Genomic DNA, 20850 nt, shown 5'->3' on the forward strand with positions numbered 1-20850 from the left:
AGGACCCTATAGTATAATGTGAGCCAATTTTCTATAATACTGGCATATTTGTTATTTATGTTTACAAATGAAAGAGCGCAGCATCACTTTTGTTTTTGTAATTGAGGAACTCGTTGACCTTAATTTGTATGTGCAACAGAAAGTCTAGCCCGTGTGCTCTAATTGGCAGGTTTTTTTTTTCGCAGGTGGAAGCCAGTAGCCTTTATATGTTCGCTGCTGTTTGCATGGTGCTGTTTATCTGTATGAATTTCTGCCTGATGAAGGTGTTGGACAGCGGGTGAATTTTTCTTTGAAGAAAGTGAAGTGAAGTCTGCAGTTTTTTGATCCAATGCACCTGCCACTAAGACTCCAAGGTGTGCAGGAACTTCTCTGAAAGTACGACCTCAAAGTGCAAGGACTAAATCTACAGTCTCAGAAACTGCAACAGGGATGAGGAGAGAAGAACGAGCGCGGGGGGGAGAGCATGTGCTAAATGACGAATGAGGATGTCTCGATGCCTCCTCAACGACGTGACAGATATCACTCTCCTGCGTGGATGACATTATGCACCACCACTTGATGAAGGGCACGGGAACAATCAGAAACAGTGAACACAAATCCTCCATGTTACCGTCTACATTTCACTCTTTATCAGCGCTGCTGCATGTTTGCGTCATGATTCAAATAGCTGTTATGACGTCTTTGCTGTTGTTGATATTATCTGTCACACCGTTAAGTGTGTATTTGTCTAGTTTATGTCCCTGTTTACTGTTTCATATTCTATATTTTCCCCTGTATCCTTCTGCAAGCTGTTTGCAGTTTTCTCCCAATTCCTTAACAATAGGTCCTTTTAGTTTTTACCAGATTGTCATTATGAAGACAAATTTGCTCTTAATTGATTCTCTCAGTTAAAAAAAACAAAAGGGTGGTTTTCTTTCCTTTTCTTGTTGTTGTTTTGTTTTGTTTTAGCACAACAACCAGTTGTATTTATAGCAAATAATTACACGGTTTAAACACATAAATCTGATGTTCGGCATTCACATGTTTCAATGTGCACAGTGGAGCTTAAAGATCAGATCTGAGGAAGAAATCGTCTACTATCTGAATACAGGCACATAAATAAAGACACAGACAGCGCGCTAACACAGGAGACAGACAGTAAAATAAGGGATGAATGGACGTGTTCGTTTATAGAATGAGTCTGATAAGTAATACTCAGACAGAAATAACTGTCTGGAGATTTGAAGGGCTAATTGGCCCTCTGGAGGATTGCGCAACACCTGACCTATACTGGGGGGAAAAAGGAGCGGAACTTAACAAAATAATGATCATCGCCGTAGTTTGGATGTGTCATCCAAAAGTGACTGTATCATTAAAAAAAGGTTTTAAATGACATTTACAGAAAAAAAAAAAAAACTTCCCAGGCATTTTCAGGAATATTACTGCAAGGAGCAGATGACAAGCTCAGTAATTAAATCTAAAAACATCAACCTATGATTAATGACCACTTAGCTTATGAGTATGTTGAGCCAAAGCTAACATGCACGCAGCTCTGTGGTTTAAAGGCAGGCAGGTGGAAACAGGAGGCTGCTGAGGAATACTAAGGCAAATAGAGGAGCGGCACGTTCTCCACGAGCAACATGCATCGTAGTTATTAGACAGATAACAAGAGTCAGTGCTGCTGGTGGGAGTGTGTGTTCCTCTCATCCGATGAGAAAGAGAGAGATTGATGGAGGAAGGTGGTGTGGGTGGGGGGTGGGGGGGGTGATATGTGTGACTGACAGCACCTGAGGATGCCGGCAGTGAGACGCAGCTTGGGTCTTATTCGTGTCTCTTCCAAAACAATACAATCACACGCTATCACTGCCTCAATTGCTACCTACAGATTGAAATAAGTCTTGATGGAAGACCATCAAGGAAGATCAGAATAAAGGATTGGGCAGAGCGGTCGCGCATGGGATGTTAATACAGGAACGGAGGAGGGGGGCGGAGGGGGGGGGGATCTGCACAAAGAAGAAACAGAGAAAAGAAGCAAAGAAGCTGATCCAATTGAGCAAAGCCGACTGATGGGGACAGCTAAGGACACACACTCACACAAACAAAGAGACAAGGCAGCGCGGAGGTATATTAAACTGGAGGCCATTAGTTCTAAGCCTAAGGCCTGAGGCCATGCTGAGCAGAATAGAGCTAGCTTTCATTAGCAATGCCGGGTTAGGGTTGCACGGCCACGTATTTTCCCCCTGTTGGTCTTTTGAAGTTTTCATTTATCACTAAAAGTATTCTCTGCCGTGATAAAAATAAGGCGAACTTCAAGGGGACAGGAATAAAAAGCAAAGTTTGACCCCATTAAAGAGCTAATTTCAGTTATTGTATATGCTGCTTAGATCCTCCTCAGCTTTCAATGAAGATCACCTAAGCGTTAAACTACGACTCTGCCCTGATGGGGTAACGCTTTGTCTGTGGGTTTTATGAGCAATAATGCAGCCTGAGGGGTGATGGCACAGTGCTGCATCATCTTTAAGGGTATGTTAATGAAGTCTCATTCACAAGTGTCTTTACCAACATCTTAACATATGGTGTGACACCGGAAAACAGAAGCAACGCCCGTCCTTGAAATGAAGTACATACAGTACCGGCGCTTATATCTATGACCTCAGCGAAATATTGTAATGAAGTTAATAAAATACAGTGACACGTAGCTGCCAGGGAAAACGATCTAAAAGCTAAAAATCTCATCACTGACTCAGGCTGCCTTCAGGTACTGCTTCTTTCTTTCATTGCACTCACATTTTTTAGTATTGTGTGCTCAGACGCAGGAGGGTCTGGCTGTCACATAAATGACACATAATCATAACTGGCAATGGAAGGTTATAAAAAAAGTTGCTGGAGACTTGGCAACTATAAATACTTTGCCAAAGAAAGACTGAAAGGAAGACTTTTACGTGACCGGTTCTTTATAGAGAACAACCCACAGAATGTGTTTTACAATCTAATGTGTGAGCTGAACACGCACCAGAACAAAAACACGCCAAAAATCTCCCAGAATTCAGTACGACGACTGTAATTAGCTGATCCTGCTGGCAGGATTTCAGAGGTGTTTTACTTGTAAACATCCCTGCTGCTATTCAGAGCCGGCTGACCCGGGTCCCATGCATTTATCAAAGGGGAAAATATGAGGGGAAGGTACCTCCCCAAGGTTTGACCTGTGCACGATCTCAAGATACAGCTCTGTTTTAGCAAAGCTTCTGCCAGACACTCGACCGCCTGAAGAATGCAGAGCAGCGAAGAGAAGTCTGAACGGGTGGTGAAACACGGAGGCTCGACAGCCAGGTTGTATACCTCCATTACCTGCACTTAAATCTGAACTAAAGTCTGAACTGCAGAGACAGTGTGTTCGCCCAAATACACCTTTGCTGTGTCAATAAAAAAATAAAAATAAATGAATAAATAAAAAACATGGAACAGTATGACGCCATACTCAGTGTCTGACATACTCCTGGAGGTAAAAGTACTGTACAAAAGTTCTGATTCAAAGTCCTCCCTCTGCAGCAAAACACACTTCAAGTATGAAAAGTAAAAGCACTGTTTGTGATGTATTATTATGTTTCACATATTAACTTTATTTTACAAACAGGTGCTGTAGATAGTTTAGTGCAGTGGGTCCTGACGTGGGGATTGGGGAAGAAGAAATAACTAAATCCTAAATCCTCCTACAGAAATTCAGTTTTGTTATTTAAATGAAATTATCTTAGAACCATCTTTGCTGAAAGTGCTAACAGCTCATAAACATTTGAAACACAACAAGAGGCCTGAGGCTAGACACTAGTTTTTGGTGACAAGCCAAAAAGAGGCTGATTTAATCTTAAATAATGTTTGACTTTACAATCATAATCACAACTTAATGTGAAGCAACTACTGTCAGATCAATGCAGTAAAAACACATTTTTCTCTCAGTCCTTCGTTAATTTCCTGCACACATACTCTACTTGCTACGACATATGTCCGACACACCTTTTGTAATAAGCCTAGTCTATTTAAGCTGTCAATGCCCACTCTGTTGATCTGCTAATATCACACTGCCGCTGCTGCTGCTGCTGCTGCAACACTAATTTGCTAACCCAATCCACAAGAGCTTTGTGGAGGCATAACCATATTTGCGTCGTGCCTTCTGCTGCTACATCCCGCGACTTGGTTCGCTTGTCATTTATCATATTAGCAGTTACGGCTAATCGGCTTGGCCACAAACACACACATCACATCTCAAACTGAAAATGCACTTTCCCTGCTCCGGTGTCAGAAGCCTGTGACTCTCCCCCAAAGGTTTTACTCCTCACTGAGATCCCATGCATCACTGCTCCACTTCACCAGGCTAAATATTTGCAGCTCGTGCTAATATGTGCTTCGGCAGTCGATGTATTGGCTCCGCTCAGTCTGTGTTTGTGTGCCTGATAACACCAGTAGCCATTAGCTGCTGATACTGCTGCTTGTTTTATTGCTCTCCTGCAGATGTTGATGCCTTTGCTTTTGCTTGGTGCTAATTTCTGCTAATATGCTGCTGCCATCTACATCTAAGTGGAGTAATTGCATTGATATCAATAGTGACTTAAGTTCTTGAGGTCCTTTTATTTTAGTTGTGAGTTAATTGCTGAGATCTGAAGACGTCACATGATGTCACATTTGTTAGAACAGGGCAGCGACTAGTGCTGGAAAGTATATTTCCTCAGGCACTTCATACTCTTACTATTCTACATCTCTGACAGATAAATTTAATACTTTTTAACTTTACTACATTTAGTTCAAGGGTTTAGTTACGTGGTAAGTTGTAAAAGAAACCAAACCTGCAGTTATATTGGTGAATAACCACAATTAAATTAAACAGAAATAGATAAAAATCCAGGTTATAAAAGCTGCAGTATCACTGACAAGACACACACGAGTCTGAGCTTCATATCAACCTCTTCAGCTGCCAAAAAACAAACAAAAAACATCAGTAGTTGATACACGGACTCACGTCTCTGACACTGAGGTCACATGGATCTTACCCAGAAGTGTGATGATGCAGCCTAAAATAGCCAGGAGGGCGCCGGTGCTCAGGCCGGTCGCTGTGTAGGCCACGGCTCCGCAAGACAAGGCCACGCCGTCGGAGTCACAGTCGCACACGCGCACCGAGAGCGTGTTGGTGCTGCTGAGGGCAGGACTTCCACTGTCCACGATCAACACGGGCAGCCGATAAACAGGCTGCTCCCGTCTCCTGAAACCGCCTCGCTTCGTCAGTATGGACGCCGTGTTGTCTGCAAACCAGAGCGAAAGCAGACACTGGTCAGACATGTGAGGGAACAAAAAAACAAACAACAACCTGGATTTCATTTGAATATCAAGTTAACAATGAACTGCATATGTATACATATATATTTATATATATATATGACTAGCAGGAGGCTTAACTTCTGTTCTGTAACACTTGCTGTGCAGTTTGAAATGATTTTACTGTGTTATAAGCAGAAATGCCAACAGATGGTGTCATTAACACAATTCATTACATGGCACACTGTGGCGTCTCTCCCTGGTCTTGACCACCTGTTGGCTGATAACAGCTTTGGTTTGATGGCGAGATCTTATATGAAATCTCAGTGTATGAGAGACAGCGAGGCAGCCAGAGGAGAACAATGCAAAAAAAAAGGCTATTTCATGACAACTATATCAATAGATTGAAATGCACTTTCAAAGTGTGCAGTCACAATTGAAATGTAGATTTTCCCTTGAAGGATAACTCCTTTGTTTTCCTGAGTGATATTCAGATTTCTCTCAGAAGTCTAAGAACAAGGTGTAAATGAATATAGAGATGGGTTCTTTTGTAAATGCCACATTAGTAAATCAGCAAAAGGCTCTTATGGGTGAAGAAGAACACATAACAGCCGCGGTGGGTTTCGAAATAAAACACCTCAAATCGTAAATAAATATGTTCTTGCAAGTGTGAGACATTTGTCCTCAAGGGACATCTGTGTGCAGCAGGGCAGTAATCGCATACAAGTAAAAATAAGACATTAACACAGGGCAAGTATATAAGCACCTGAACGTAAACCTTAGGTGACAGCTGAGTAATTAACTCTAAATCCAATGTTTTCAGACTTTCCACAAGATTTTGGAGCCATGGCTGCAGGGATTTGCTCCCATGGTCGCTGTTGTTTGGAGAATGAGGCGCGGCTCGCAGTCGGCAATCCAGTTCATCCTAAAGGTGCCGGGTGTGGTTGAGGTCGCCAGGCTCCGCAAACAATTTCTTCAGGGATCGTACTTTGTGTAAAGGCGGAGGGAGTTTCGGAAACAAAGCGTTTTTGTTTACCTGACCTCAAAGGCCCTCAAAACCCTTTTTTTTCCCCAATCAGGTTTTTACTTAAAGCGACGAGTTTCTATACGAACACACCGTTTTCACTTGGGAGATTTGTGTATTTATTGTTTTCCCTGTGCTCCTCTCAGTGATACAGCACATTCAGAGATCTGTTTTACTTGGATTCTTTGCTTAATTAGACAAAATGTTATAATTAAGTTTTTTTTTTTAGCAAGCCTGGCTTCTGTCTAAAGTTTCAAAAATTCCTCTAAAGCTCACTAATTAACACATTACATTTTGTTTGTTTAAGCCGTACCCAAACAGAAAAGTTAAAATGACAAGTTGTTACAGGAAGTTAACCATTTCTTGGCTTCATGAGCTTCGTACCAAACCGACTCATACGAGAGGGGTATTGATCTTCTCATCTAACTCTCGGCAAGAAAGTGATTTTAATCATTTCCTAAAACTGGTCCTTAACTTCTAAAGTGCAGTGCTACTTCCTTCGGGCAGATTGGAGTGAGAGTGGAGTGAGTCGCTATCGGAAAACGATCGGCTGAGGCTAGCTGGTTAGCATGCTAACTCCAGTAGAGTGAACAATGACGTTACCTTCCACCACTGGAGACAGCTGTTGGTGAGTTTAAGGAATGAAGCTTGATGCAGAACTCACAACAGTTTGCATGGACTTTCTCCACCTTCATTTAACAGAGGGCTGACAGTGGCACTGGGTGACCACTAGAGGGGGTTTCATTTTGAACTCAGTGTGCTGCAAAATGTATTTATCTTTTTATTTGTGCACTTTATATTTGTTGTAGTGTATCGTGACTTGGAAACATTTCATCTAGACTGGTAAGTAAACAGCTGTTAATGCTAACGTTAGCTATGTAGCAATAGTTAAAACGTACAAATAGCTCCTTTAACCGTCCTGTTAAAATGAATATTGTCAAAAGAAGGAATTTTGAAATGAACATAATCAGGCCTTTTTGCAAAACTGTCCAACAGCTACACTATTGCCTGGTAATAGGGTTGGATGTGCTTACATACACACACTCATAGTCTAATCAAGGTAAACACAAGGTGGTGTCTGCTCGCAGCAGAACCTTTCCCTCCACAAAGCTATCAAAAAACTGTCTTCCAGCCAAGTTGCTCTTAATCTGCTGAGAGGTTACCTCAAACATCCAGTTCATCATGTTAACACAGGTCTGCACTCGCACGGATTACTGTGGCAAAACCTGGCTGCTGCCGCCGCCACCGCCGCTGCCTCTGAAATGTAACGTGGCAGCCTTAGCCGATGCAAAGCGGGGCATTACTTCAGAGAGTGCATCAGCTCTGCAAATGTTGTTAAAGCAGCGGGGATTCATTTAAGTAAGTAATGATGTAGTCAGGGGTAATTTTTTTTTCTGGACTTTAAAGCTAAAGTTTTCCCACAGGAGAAGGAAATGTTTTTTTCATCTGCCCACTGCTTCACATGTAGGTGGTGAGCAAATCACTATAATACAAAGGCAGTTTCAGTTTGTTAGCTGAGGTTAAGTTATTCTGTGATATAGCATTCAGAGGGCCGTGCACTAAGCAAAGCGAGGCGGCTGTGGTGTTGAAGACTGTGGCACAAACTGAGTGCTCCAGTTTTGCTGAACATTTAGAAAAGAAAGGGAAGAAAGGGCGTTGTCATAGCAGAATTATGATTTCATTTGGCAGAGCCGCGGGCTCGCCGGCAGGCACCGGTTACTCTGTACTTCTTCTCCAGAGTCAGATTGCAGAGTAGATTGCGTCCAGATGCGGGGCAGATATACAGAGCCGGAGTGAGCAATGGCCAAAGTGTCAATTGCATTGCTGCCAGGCTCAATTCGAAGGAAGTAAGCAGCAAATATACCGTACCTAACTTGACCAACACCTTTAACGGACTCCGAGGGCCACTGGCAATTCTCTCAAGGGAGGTTTTGATTTAGAAGCTGCATTTCAACAGGGCTGATCTGATACCTGGAGCTTTGACAAGGACGTAGAAATGTAGTTTAAAATTGGTGACTGACTCCAGGCTTTCTGCAGGGTTCACCAAGTTGAATTTAAGACTTTCTTCTTTCTGGATTTACTGCAGCTTGTGCACAGAAATTATTATCTTGTACACATAAGAACAAAAGAAATCAAATACACTACTTTTACTTTAGATGCTTGAATGATACTGAATGCAGGATTTCAAACCTGAGCACTGTTCAAAGCCTGTTTCATATCATACTGTCCAAAAAAATGCAAGTATGCTGCAAAACCAACATTGACAATACGGCCTAGAATGATTTATTATTATATCACATTTTTTTCAGAACTTCCCAGCAGTTTAGAACAAAAAAAAAAAAAAAATTAATGATCTTATCAATTAAATTAATGCAACTTGGACCGAGATAAGCAGCAGAAAATGCATGGCTGGATTAACCAACGAGAAATTAATTTAAGTTTTGGCTAAAAACTGTAGCTAGCAGCAGTGAGTCATGTTTTCCTGCTGGTTTATAATCTTGTTTATAAGTGTATACCATCTCCCGGCAGCACACAATCAAAGTGCAAAAAACATTTTATAACTTACATTACTGCCTGTGGTAAGCAAGAGCATTTTTTTAATACCTATAAGGCTTTTTTCTTGAGGAAACTGAACTCAACGGGTTGTGTTCAAGCCCCTGCAAATCCCCCGGACTTACAGATTTCTGTGTGAATTGAGCCGAGAGACACATCCCTATAACCACAGATAATCACAAAATAACAGTAAGAAAATGTAGCCCTGAGGCAATATCAAAGCATTACAAAGAGGATGTTGCACCTTTGTTATCTCGCAGAGTGAAGTTGAGGTTGCCGGCAACAGGTGCAGCGAGGGCGAAATAAAAGCGGTGACCGCTCAGAGGTTCATCCTTATCCACGGCGCTGACGGTCTGGATCACCTGGAGACAACGGGGAACACAACAAGACCCGTCAAGATCAGTTACCCCCGCTGATCCTTATCCGATCTCACCGGCTGATTGGGTGTTAACTCGAGCTGTAAATTGTTTAATGTAAGCATGCAGTAAGAACTGGCTGTTGTTGTCGCTCATGGTATCAATTTGAGGAAAGTATTGTCGTCAAGCCTTTTGTATATGCATCACTTTTCACTCTGTCACAGATTTATATACACAGGGGCATTAATCTTGCTTAAAAGGCAAAGCAACAGTGGGAGTAAACTGGAGAAAATCTGCTTGATTCTGATTGATGGAAAAGATTTTCTTTATAATGTTTGGCTGTGGTTTTCTGTCGTTTATCTCTTCAAGTACAGTAAGTGCTTATTTGGCAAGAGCTTGGCAACCTCTTAAGGATGAAGTGTTTTCTTTTGGGAATTGATTTCTCCAAAGCAAATCATTCTCCAGCGGTTACTCTCTCATTCCTAGTCCCTAGACCAAAACACATTTTGGTGATAATGTTTAATACCAACCCTTTAATGATCCCGCCCTGAAGATACCACAGAAAAACACACAAACTTTTTGACAGTTTTTTTAGCTATAACAAAAATCTATTATTATTTTTTCAACTGAACACATTGTTTTGAAATTATTAGCCTCGACCAAACAGCTAAGATGTCAATTTATCTGTCCAATTATGCTTTAACTCTTAGGCTTTAAACACTAACCCCAAGAAATAAAGCATTTTACATACAACATAAAAAAATAAACATCTTATTAAAGACGCGTTTGAAATGAATAAAGGTCTCTAATAGTTGATAATAGTCTCTTTTTATGGCAAGTTTACCCCACACACTTCAATCTGGACACACTCTTTGGGCAGAAGTTGCAAAACCACCAGTGATCAGAGTGAAGTTCGTCAATGTCCACCTGTTATTGCTATCTTTACACAATTAATGCACATTTCTACCCATTTGTAGAGAATGTTAGTTCTGAAAAGTCCACCAGAAACAGGGCACATGCTAATGCTCGATTTCGGATGGGATCATCATCACAGAGGGAGGTCAGGAATGAAATATTCACTGTGCCCTGTTCCAGACGGCGATTTAACCACCAGGAAATTACAGGATGTGGTCTGTGATGGACATGGACATGGTCAGAAAGGACAAAGCCAGAAGAGAAAGACAAAAAAAGATTCCCTAAAGGAGGGGGGGGGGGCGTAGGAGAGTTGAAGCGGAGGTGCACAGGCAAAGATACTGTGTGAGGTGAAGACATAGACATGAAATACATATTGTTATCATTCACTCTGACAGGATATGATTATCTCCCATATCCATCTCGAATAAATAAAACAGTTTAGAGCCGGCCGGAGAATCATCACAGTGTCAGGTTTTTCTTCAGGATCTAAGTAATCCAGTGATCGTTGTCTGCGCATCAAAGGAAACAGCGACAAACAGGAAATGCAAATAGATAATTCGGCTTAATTTTAATGGCGCCAATTTGCCTGTGTGTGTGTGTATGTTGGTGTTGGCATGTTTTCTAAATGAACAGAAACATATTTGATATACTTACTAAAACTCAATGTTACACTCACCTGATTAAAGAAGAAGGAAAGAAAAACAGTGGAAGGTCGAGCAGCTCTCACCAAGGAAAAGAAAAAATCTAACTATTTTTTAAAAAATACAAGTGCACCCCTCTGGATGGTATTTAAATTACTGAAGGACCAGCGGGTCAGGTTTCCTGAAAACCAGTATGTAATTATGGCTCTAATTATGACTGAGGTGAGGGGGGAAAAAATTACCCACATTACCTTGCTCTGGACAGGATTAAAATCACTGACCAGCGCAGGTAACGTCAAAATCACCCCAGATCCCCTGAGTCTGAACGATGAATGATTTTTCTACCACTAACTATTAAATCACCAGAAAAGGTCACACTCCATATTATTATTTTAATTATTATTATTGATAACGCCTTTACCTATGGGTATTACTATCACTATTTTCACTATATCAAGAATTTTCCTCCCCACTGTTGCTCACTGTGGGAACTGTTGGGTTCCTCTTTATAACACTGTAAAGAGCCTCGAGATAAAGTTTGTTATGATTTGGCGCTATGCAAATAAAAGTGAATTGAATTGAATTGAAAGGTTAGGGTTACCCGGGAGAAGCAAAAATACTTTGACCGAGGGCGAGAAAAGGTTCAACCAGGTTGAGTTCAGAACGACGAACTGCTTAACAACAAGCTGAGTCGACCATTAAAGGGTTAATGCATGTATTCTAATATCTAAAACACAGACCTGTCTGCCATATGAGAAATTAAGGTAAATGGTTTATAACTAGTTTATTAATTTCATAAAATAAACAATCATACTTAAGTGGTAACGAAATGAACTCCGTGTCAGGTCAGTCCAGTGAACGCGACGCTGGTGCTGTTCAAAATAAATGCACATGCCATGCAGTCAGGCATTCCTGCTTCATTATTACAAGTATGAAAATGACTCATGATAAGAAGCGCTCTTGCTTGAGGCAATGCAAGACAAGCATTCATATCTGCGAGTTAAACAAGTGAACGCTTCGGCCCACTTTATTTCGCCTCTGAACACAGGACTAAACAGAATCTTGCTTCCTTTATTATATGGCAGTGTAGACAATTAGAAAATCAAATTACCAAATAAACCAATTTATTTACACCCACCAGCATGTGCTGTAATGATTCTTTTCTTTTTTTTATTCATACAAACATGTTATCTGAAAATAAAGTTATCTCTTTTCAGCAATATATAAAAAAAAAAACAAACAAACAAAAAAAAATAAACTGGAGCTTTAATTTCAGCATCATCTGTGCAGCGGCGCTTAGCTGCTGCAAGAATATATAAAAAGAAAAAAAAAGAGAAGGAGGCAGCTCACTCAGTACATGCTGTACAGCAGAAGCATATCACACAAACATGCCATATGGACGACAAATGATAGCCAACGCGACGGCCATCAAAGTGGGTGTTACTGCAGCAGTGTCCCTATAAATTTAGATCAAGCCTCCCGAGTCCTTTGTAGGCAATCTAGAAACTCAACCCTGTGACAACTCACACCCGTGGACGGGATCCAAGAGACTCTTAAAAGCAATTCACACTAAATTATCACATATCCCAGCCCCAAACAGCTCTGTCTAACATCAAGACAAAAACAAAATTAAAGAAAAAAAAAGGGCGAGGAAGAAGGAAAAAAAAATAAAAGCCAATGATCTATCAGTGCTGAGACATGGATTATCAGTTGTCAGCTGTGATTAAATGCTGTTGGTTACAAGCTGTCAGGTATTAGGGGTTGGAGTAGGTGGTAAACGACATCCTGCCAATTATTAAAACTGGCAGGCGGGGTGAAAATTCATGAATATTTTACTCTGTTTCTTAACAAAATTAAAACAGTTGCTCTCTCATCAAGAAAAGTAATCACAAAGTATGCTTCTTTTTTTTTTTTTTTAATTTACTGTTTGGTTTTTGCAGCGCAAGGGAAATGTATACGGTTAAAAGGTTATCTGCTCGAGTTCGAGAACATTTGGGATATCTGGAGTTTATATAGACAGAAGTGATGTTTGTGTCAGCAGCAGATCAGTGACAGGTAGACGCAACAGTCGAGCACGTAAACATGCAGCGTGTGCATGCTCGGCTGCATATCATGAAAGCCGCCATTGATTCCGGGATTATAATAACTCACATGGCTCTCACTCTGTTATGGAAATTACACATCTGATAGAAACCTTTCTTTGTGGTTCTTACACCGATGATGAATCCTATACACAATTTGAACCCTTTGATGTCCTTTGAATATTGCAGATGGATTCTGAGCTTATCTCCAGGACGGTTTCCATCCCTCACTGCTGAGGGAAAGGACTGTAAATCATTCTTAAATCAAACACTTTGTAATGTATAATGCCTTTCATTAGTGTGGCTCTGATGCAAGGCGTTCCAGAGAACCTTTGGTGGGGAATTCTCTAATGGGCTGAGTAGGAGACAGGAGGAGAGAGGCATGGATGTAGACATAAATTCTCGCTGAGAGACATTAACAGCGGCAGCAGACTGGTGCCTGTCGCAAGGCAAGACTGAGGAGGCCTATGAATCACAGAATTAAAGGTTTTTTGAGTTTACACATGGCTGCACGTCAGATCAAAAAGGACATAAAAGGACAGAGGTGTCTCCATTTGTGGCTTTTGGTGAGTGAGGAGGAGAATGTGCAAACAACAGAGGCAGGCAGCCACACACACACACACACACACACACACATACACTGGTACTTGCAAATCTAATGCGGATGCATGGTCCACATGCATTGATTAGTCAAGTTTCCATCCAAATACTGAGCAAATTATGTAAAAAATCATTGTAAACTACTGTTATGTGAATATTAGGCATTAAGCAAATCCAGATAAACAGTTGGTGGTGCCAGGAAACAATGCAATCGAGATGAACATTAAAGTTCCTCTCCAGACATGTTTTACACTGTAAAGAAAATACTCCACATGAAGGAGTTTTTGAGGAGTTTATTGTGAACACAATCGGCGACTGGAAGACGTATCAGAACGGTGAGCTAGTTATTCGTTTATGCTGTTTGTTAGATCGTAGCTAGCAGTGGCGGACAGAGTGTTAGCTGCTGTGCTAATGCTAACTCTCGCTCTCTGCACCGACAAGGTTTCGGTGACCGGTGAAAGAGCGGTGCTTATCCAGGTAGCATTAGAGGAAGCATCAAGCTACGTGTTTGGTTCCTTAGTCTGTCTTCTTAGAGACTGTCATTGGTTCGCTGCAGTTCCAAGCTGGAAATACACTTGATTTTCCCTGGAGGGGGTCTTTCATGTTACACAAGGAGATCTGCCATGTGCTGAAAACCTTTGAAGAAGTCAGGCAAATTTCAAACTGTGAAACCCTTTTTTTCTGTCTCGAAAACAGTGATTCGCAACATTTTTGACCCCGGTGACCTCTTAAAATGAGGCAATATCTACCATGTCTCAACTGACACTGGGGGTTTTTTGATATATGCATTCTTTTATTTTATTTTATTTTGAAATAAATTCACACTCCACATGAAGTCCAGTTCACCCATCACAAGAACAACTGCTCTTACTACTCTTTCCAAAGTCCAAAAAAAATAACCCTGATTCTGTCATCACCTCGTTTCCGGCTTGAGATTTAAAATCCGCGTTACATACAAACTGGGGAAATGTAGTTTGAAAGTCGTGGGAATTTATGTGGCGTGGGGGGGGGGGCAGCTAATGACAGACCCTATCCAGTGGTATAATGGATGCAGTGTTTTTGAAGCTTTGCCAACGCGAGGGACTAAACGTTGGGAAATCTCAGCCTCTACTGCTTCAGTTTTAGAGATTTATATGACCGTAACGTAACCAGCTCAGACGTGAAACACAGACCGTAAATACAGAACTCAAACTACAGAGAAAAGTGACAGAGTCTTTCGAAGCGTCATGTGAAAAGTTGTTTTCATCAGCTACTGTGGAAAAGGCGAGAAGCCACTATACTTCTTCAGATGATCTGATTAATATAGAAGGTACTGACATGTTCAACCGGTGACAGTCGACAACAGGTGACACCTGATGAACGGTTATCAACACGTCTCACTAGCAGTGTAATTGTGGCAAATGCAGCAGTTTTGTTCTCCTATAACACTCTGTCGGTTGCATATACAGCAACGGTTTGACGAGTAAACAGGAACATTTCCACATACGATTCAGGCTGAGCAACAACCATGAAAAACTTTTGATGGAAATGTTTCCTATTGAGCATCAAGTATCAGACACTTGGACACGTTCGTAGCGTTATTGATCCTGAAAACAGAAAAGTGAAAACAAGAGAAACACCAACTTAGCTTATATCTGATGTAGTTCTTTAATTAAAACTAATGCAATGAGAATTTTGGTATATTTTATTAAATGTAGAAAAGGGCTGGCCATCGAATATCAATACAGACTGAAATTACTACACAGCATAGAAAAAGTGTTTTTTCTATCCTTGGATCTTTTATTTAGACACAGTTCTTGACAGTTTTGTGTATTTTGTTAGGAGGATTTCTGTAGAGCTGTTTATGTATATCCTCCGTACTAAAGTGCCGGTACAACAACGCTGGTGTTATACTGATATCAAAACTTTTCTAATGATATCCAGCCTAACATATGAGCTTCAAGTATAACTTAGAAAAAATGCTCTTGTCTTTAATCTATAGCCAAATTCTGAGTCTGGACTTTTTTGATTGAAGGCTCCAGTCTAGTGATTTGGACTCAGCTTTCTCCAGACACTGCACCACCTGGATGATTAAGCTGAATCTTCACAGGCCAAATAACCGACTGTTCACCCAGCACTCGCCGGGTAATTCCACAAATAACATCTTGCCAACTAAAATGTGTCTGTTCTCACCGGTGTGCAGTTCAAACAATCACTATTTAATTACCCTGAAACACACCTGAGGTATGCCAGTGAACTACAATGACCATAATTCACTGCACCTATGACACGGAGCATCTGCGCTTCTCTGAGGCTGAGCTGGTCGTGTGTCTGTGGCTCCGGCTCAGACTCACGACTGGAGAAATGTGGCTGCTATAATGAGGAAAGTAATGTCAGCTAATGTAGCATGGCTAGACTGAGACTTCGCCGTGTGAGGGAGCCGGAGCGATAACGAGCTTGAATAACACTTTCCTCTATTTGACACCAGCAGAATAAACACTCCACTGTGTTTTAAAATCTATTCCTTTAGTTCTCTACGATTTAAAAGTGGAGTTCTGACTCTTATATTTCTCCTGAAAGTGTAATTATTAGTATCTAAACAGGATACGAGTCTGAGTCTTTCACTCAAGCCACCTGAAGCCCTGCTGGCAGATGAGTCACACAATAAGATCAAGCCAGCCACTTGAAAGTGGAACTATAAGTATAAATAAGCATTGCATCAAATAGGTGGCACTCGTTGCCATGGCGATATGACAGCTGTCACCACGGGTTGTGTTGTCGGAGGAAATGGTGGGCCTGCGGTTTTCACACCCCTCACTCTCCGCTGCTCCGGCGCCGGCTTCCTATGACATCGACACCCCGAAACATCACCCGCATGTGACACCCGTAACTTCGATCAGCAGCACCCCCCTCCCCCGGCTGTCATCTCTCTCTCTCTCTCTCTCTCTCACATGCACACACACACACATGCGCACGTATAGATTTTAAGGGCAATCAATATATGCCATTCAACAAATGTCATCTTTCAATCTCATTTCATCTGTTTTTTTGTTTTTTTTTCCCGAAGCCGGCTCTCCCTCATTTCACATCGATCATCTGAACCGTTCGTTCGCCGCGATTCATCTCGTCACAACCGTGTTTGTTGTTTGCTGGCATGATCCTGACAAGGTGGAACTGCTGAGGCTAAAGTGATCTCCTGGTGAGATCTGAGATTAAATTTGCTCCATGTTCAGTGTTTTTATAGAGCAGACAGTATGATGCCACACACTAATGTTTTCCGCGTCCCTTGCGTCTTGACATATCTGTTTTCAACTCCCACCTTGATGCAACACCTCTAATGACAGCTGCTGGTGTGAAGATATCTTTTGTTGTTTGTGTGATTGATGCGACAGTTGAGGCGGTAGTTATGAAGTGGTAAGTAAGGTAGTTGTGATTGGGAGGGTGGGGGGTCGGGTGGGGGTGAGGGGCCTCCCTCCACTGTAATTTAAAATAGTTTGAGGTTCCTGTCTGTATGTTCACAGGAGAAGGACGTCTATTTTTAACTTACGCCAGAATAAATCTGGGGATAATCAAGCTTTAAGTTGTGGAACTATTATACTACTATAAGTACGCTGCAGTAGCTATTAACACTTCCTGTTGGCAGTGATTTAAAGGCAACTATCACCGGATTACTGTGATACTGATGAAATCTTAAAAGTGTGATGATTCTCAGGCAGGTTTCTGGAGTTATAAAAGAGCGTCTGGAATTTAAGGATCCTTATTTATGGACATTGGTTTTTACCCTCACGTTTTCCCACTGCAGCTGTAAAAACCTCTTGTTCTACACTACCCAACATTCACAAATGCCTCGGGGACGCCGAACCTCCCCGGGGACGCTCGCGGGACTGCAGGGAGGGGCAAGGGAGCAGATTGGGGGCAGCAGAATGCCAAGTCTACTCATGTATGTAATGGTTACACTGAAGTGATTGTACAACGTGACCCCGCGTCCCCAATCATTCCCAATGCCCCTGCCCCATCATAATATCAGTTAATATTATGGCAGAAGACAGACGCACCGATGATCCGTAACAAGTGGCATCTCTGGAGAGAGCCAGTGCCACGAGACTGCCTTAATTAGGCCTGAAAAATGGCAGGTTATTCCATCCCTGCACTCCCTGTTAATCTGTGCTACAGAGCCACAGAGTCAACTCTGGCCCCGACTGGCAAATATTATTTCATCTTTGTCGCAGCTGTGAATAAGCCAATGGGCGTGACAGCCAGTGGGCGGCCTAAGATTTTTAACAAAGCTTACAGACACAGCCAGAACAACCAACTGTTCAATGCTGCTGCCGGACACACAGTACACAACAGGAGCATTTTAATTAATTAGGAATCAGGGAGGTGGTGGAGCGCACATCTGACAGGTTACAAGTCCACCCAGTCTGTCGGCTAACAGACAGCCGACACCTAGTTGTAATTCAGAGCGTGCTTTCGCATTCAAATGTCAACCTCTCTCTTTCCATTTGCTCTGTATGTGTTTTTGGGTGTAAATTTCATCATGAAATTTTCATTTTGCCTGCCTTCATTATTCAGTCGGAGGGTGCAATCCCACCGGCACACTTCAGCGTTGCCTAAACAGAAGACTGTATTTGAATGGGACTGAATAGAAATTTGAATTAGTGAAAAACAAAAATGAGAACAAGGACGTCCTGTCTGCAGCAGTAACTCTAAAACTGAGGACAAAGGTGTGAATTTAAATATGATATCGTCACACGGGGTTTTCAGATATTTGCAAGGTGCAATGTAAGAAATTCAATGTGAATACAATAATTGCACATGTAATATATGTAAAACAGAATGAAATATATATATACATATATATGAAATGTCGATTACACTTAACTTGTGTTTTTTCTTGGTATTTCACCATGTAATAAAATATATATTTATCTTTTTGCTTAGTAAATTTCATACATTGTCCCTCTTCTCTCTTTTATAAGATCGACACGTGATAAATGTGATGACTTCATATACAGACGTGATTTTTGGACATTTCACATGTGAAAAAAACAAACATAATACAGACAAATATCTTTTTTTCACATGGAATATTATATTTTACATGTGAAAACATAGATTTTTATGAATTTCACTTGAGCTTTTGTGCTTTTATTTGTATTTGAAATGTAAGATATGATTGTTAGAATAAGAATGCATATTGCTCTAATTACTGCCTAAATTTTGTACCCTATCCCTTTCTGTATTTTATATTTAATTATAAAATTTGCATATTGTATCGACATTTGTATTTCAGAAAATGTTGATGATACATGTAAAAAAAACAATTTCACATGTAGTATCATATGTGTAAATTTACATATACGATGTGATTTTACATTTCTGACATTTTCCCATATGAAAAAAGACGTGGGTTTTGGGCATTTATATTTGTGAAATACCACATTTTTGCATATTTTACATGTGAAAACATGAAAAATGATAATCAACAATGAAACGACTGAATGCAGTTTCATTACTGTTAGCCTGTTTTTTCACTTATAAATCGTGTATCCAGTGATTTTTTATATTTTTTGGTGGTTAATTCAGATTAAGTGACTAACTTGCTAACTAGCTGGCTAACTGAACAATTAACTAAATGCCTGTTCTTTGGGTAAAAAAGGTTTTTAATCTACTTTGGAAGATTTCACTTCAGATGAATTTAAAATGAAGGTAAAACCATTTCCCCCACACACTGTATTTTGTGTGACGGGACTGTCTTCACTGTCACTAGCTGACTTCCATTTATGTCTGCAGCACTTTAAGACTATGTGGAAAGAATCTGAATGCAGCACGTCGGCTCGGTGGGTGCATGAGGACAGAGGCCTCCGTCACCAGCAGCTCCTCGCTTTACAGCAGAGCAGCTCCTAGCTATACCTAGGGCAGACCTCACAGCTCAGCTATCACCGGAATTTGAGTAAGCAATCTGTCTGCTTCAGCTGAGTAATTACAGATTTGCTGTACCTTTTCCTGCTGATGATGCTGTCATGGGCCGTGGCCGTTGCTATGTCCCGGGGCCCGGTTTGATTGTTGGGGAATGACTTTGTTTCAGTGTTGTCATAGTCTCTTTGCCGTAATTTATCAGGCGCTAGTGCGGAGAAATGTTCAAATTATCTGCTGAATTTGAAAGTCAGGCTGTATTGACGGGTGATAGATAGTCGCTTGTGTTCGCTCTGAATTTGATGTCACTGAGGAACAACACTCATCTGAGAATAAGTGGCAGGGTCATTAACCAAAAAATAGACATTCAGCTGTGGTAGAATGCATTCTTCAATAACTACTAACAGACAATCAATGTTTATTCCAGCAAATACTCTGTACCCTAAAGCCAAAATCTAATGAATTACAATTAAATTTGATAATATCTCAAAATACCTGAAGGTAGGTTGAGCTGTATTTACTGAACTTCACTTTGTTTGTCTTTAGTGTGATTTTAACAAAACAAATACGAGACAAACATAAACACACCTCAAAAAGCCAACACAACAAACAAAAGCCTGGAAACTCAGAATACCTGTAAGGCACTGTATAACCTCACTGTGGTCAAGCATCATGCACACAGAAAAGAAAAAAAAAGAAAGAGAAAAAGCAAAACAAATGCACACATGAAATATAGTCTCTCATTTTTGCAAATGAAATCATTTGCCATTTTTGTTCACCCTACCGTGAGCACGGTGACAAACAAGTCTGAAATATGAATGCAAATAACATATTTAAAAGGGCCTAATAGCCATTTCCAAAACAATGCATCATTGTGATCAATTGTACTTATTCAGGTCTACACGCCTCCTTTACCCTTCGCCTCTGATTGTATTTTCCAAATGCCAACAGCAGACGAATCGCCACCGCAGACACACAAGTCATTTAGCAACAATAAGGCCAAATGCTAAGCACGGGGAAAAAATGCGATACAAGACTGTGGCTTCTTTTCCATCCACCAAATCTCCCAGGTTCCTTCCCCTTTTTCATGATGTTGTGATACAGTTTCTGCTCTTTTGCCCTCCGCGGTGATTGTCTAATTACAAAGGGCTTTCAGAATGAAAAAGCCACACCGCGGCAAGACGCCACTCCATCCCAGCATGAGATATCACAATACGATGTCATATTACTGTGTACTAGGACCGCAAGCAGAGTCAAGCACCATCATTAATTTAGTCGGCTCTGACAGAATGGAATGAGAGTAACGTCTCTAATGAACGCTAACACCAACGATACCTGCGATCAAATCTTAAGGATGTGTTTCATACTAATGATGCCGTCCCTCCCTGGAATGACCTCGAGCTGCGGAGTGGATACGTGCACGGTGGACTTGTTTTTTTTTTTGAGGAACAAGAAAGAGTTTTAATGGCTTTGAGAGTCAGCAGGCTGTCAGACTTCAAGGA

The 20850-nt window shown here is 41.1% G+C and overlaps 1 protein-coding gene across 1 annotated transcript in view; it reads right to left on the reverse strand.

Moving 5' to 3' along the window:
- cdh7 (cadherin 7) overlaps positions 1-20850 on the reverse strand; it is an 83340-nt gene that overhangs the window by 4076 nt on the left and 58414 nt on the right. The window contains exons 9-10 of the mRNA XM_022748755.1: positions 9105-9222; positions 5022-5270 (exon numbers count right to left, since the gene is read on the reverse strand). Of these exons, the coding sequence (XP_022604476.1) occupies positions 5022-5270; positions 9105-9222 (367 nt within the window). The remainder of the gene's footprint in view (positions 1-5021; positions 5271-9104; positions 9223-20850) is intronic.

The sequence above is a fragment of the Seriola dumerili genome, unplaced genomic scaffold (assembly GCF_002260705.1).
Source record: "Seriola dumerili isolate Sdu_G_001 unplaced genomic scaffold, Sdu_1.0 BDQW01000129.1, whole genome shotgun sequence".
NCBI lineage: Eukaryota > Metazoa > Chordata > Actinopteri > Carangiformes > Carangidae > Seriola > Seriola dumerili.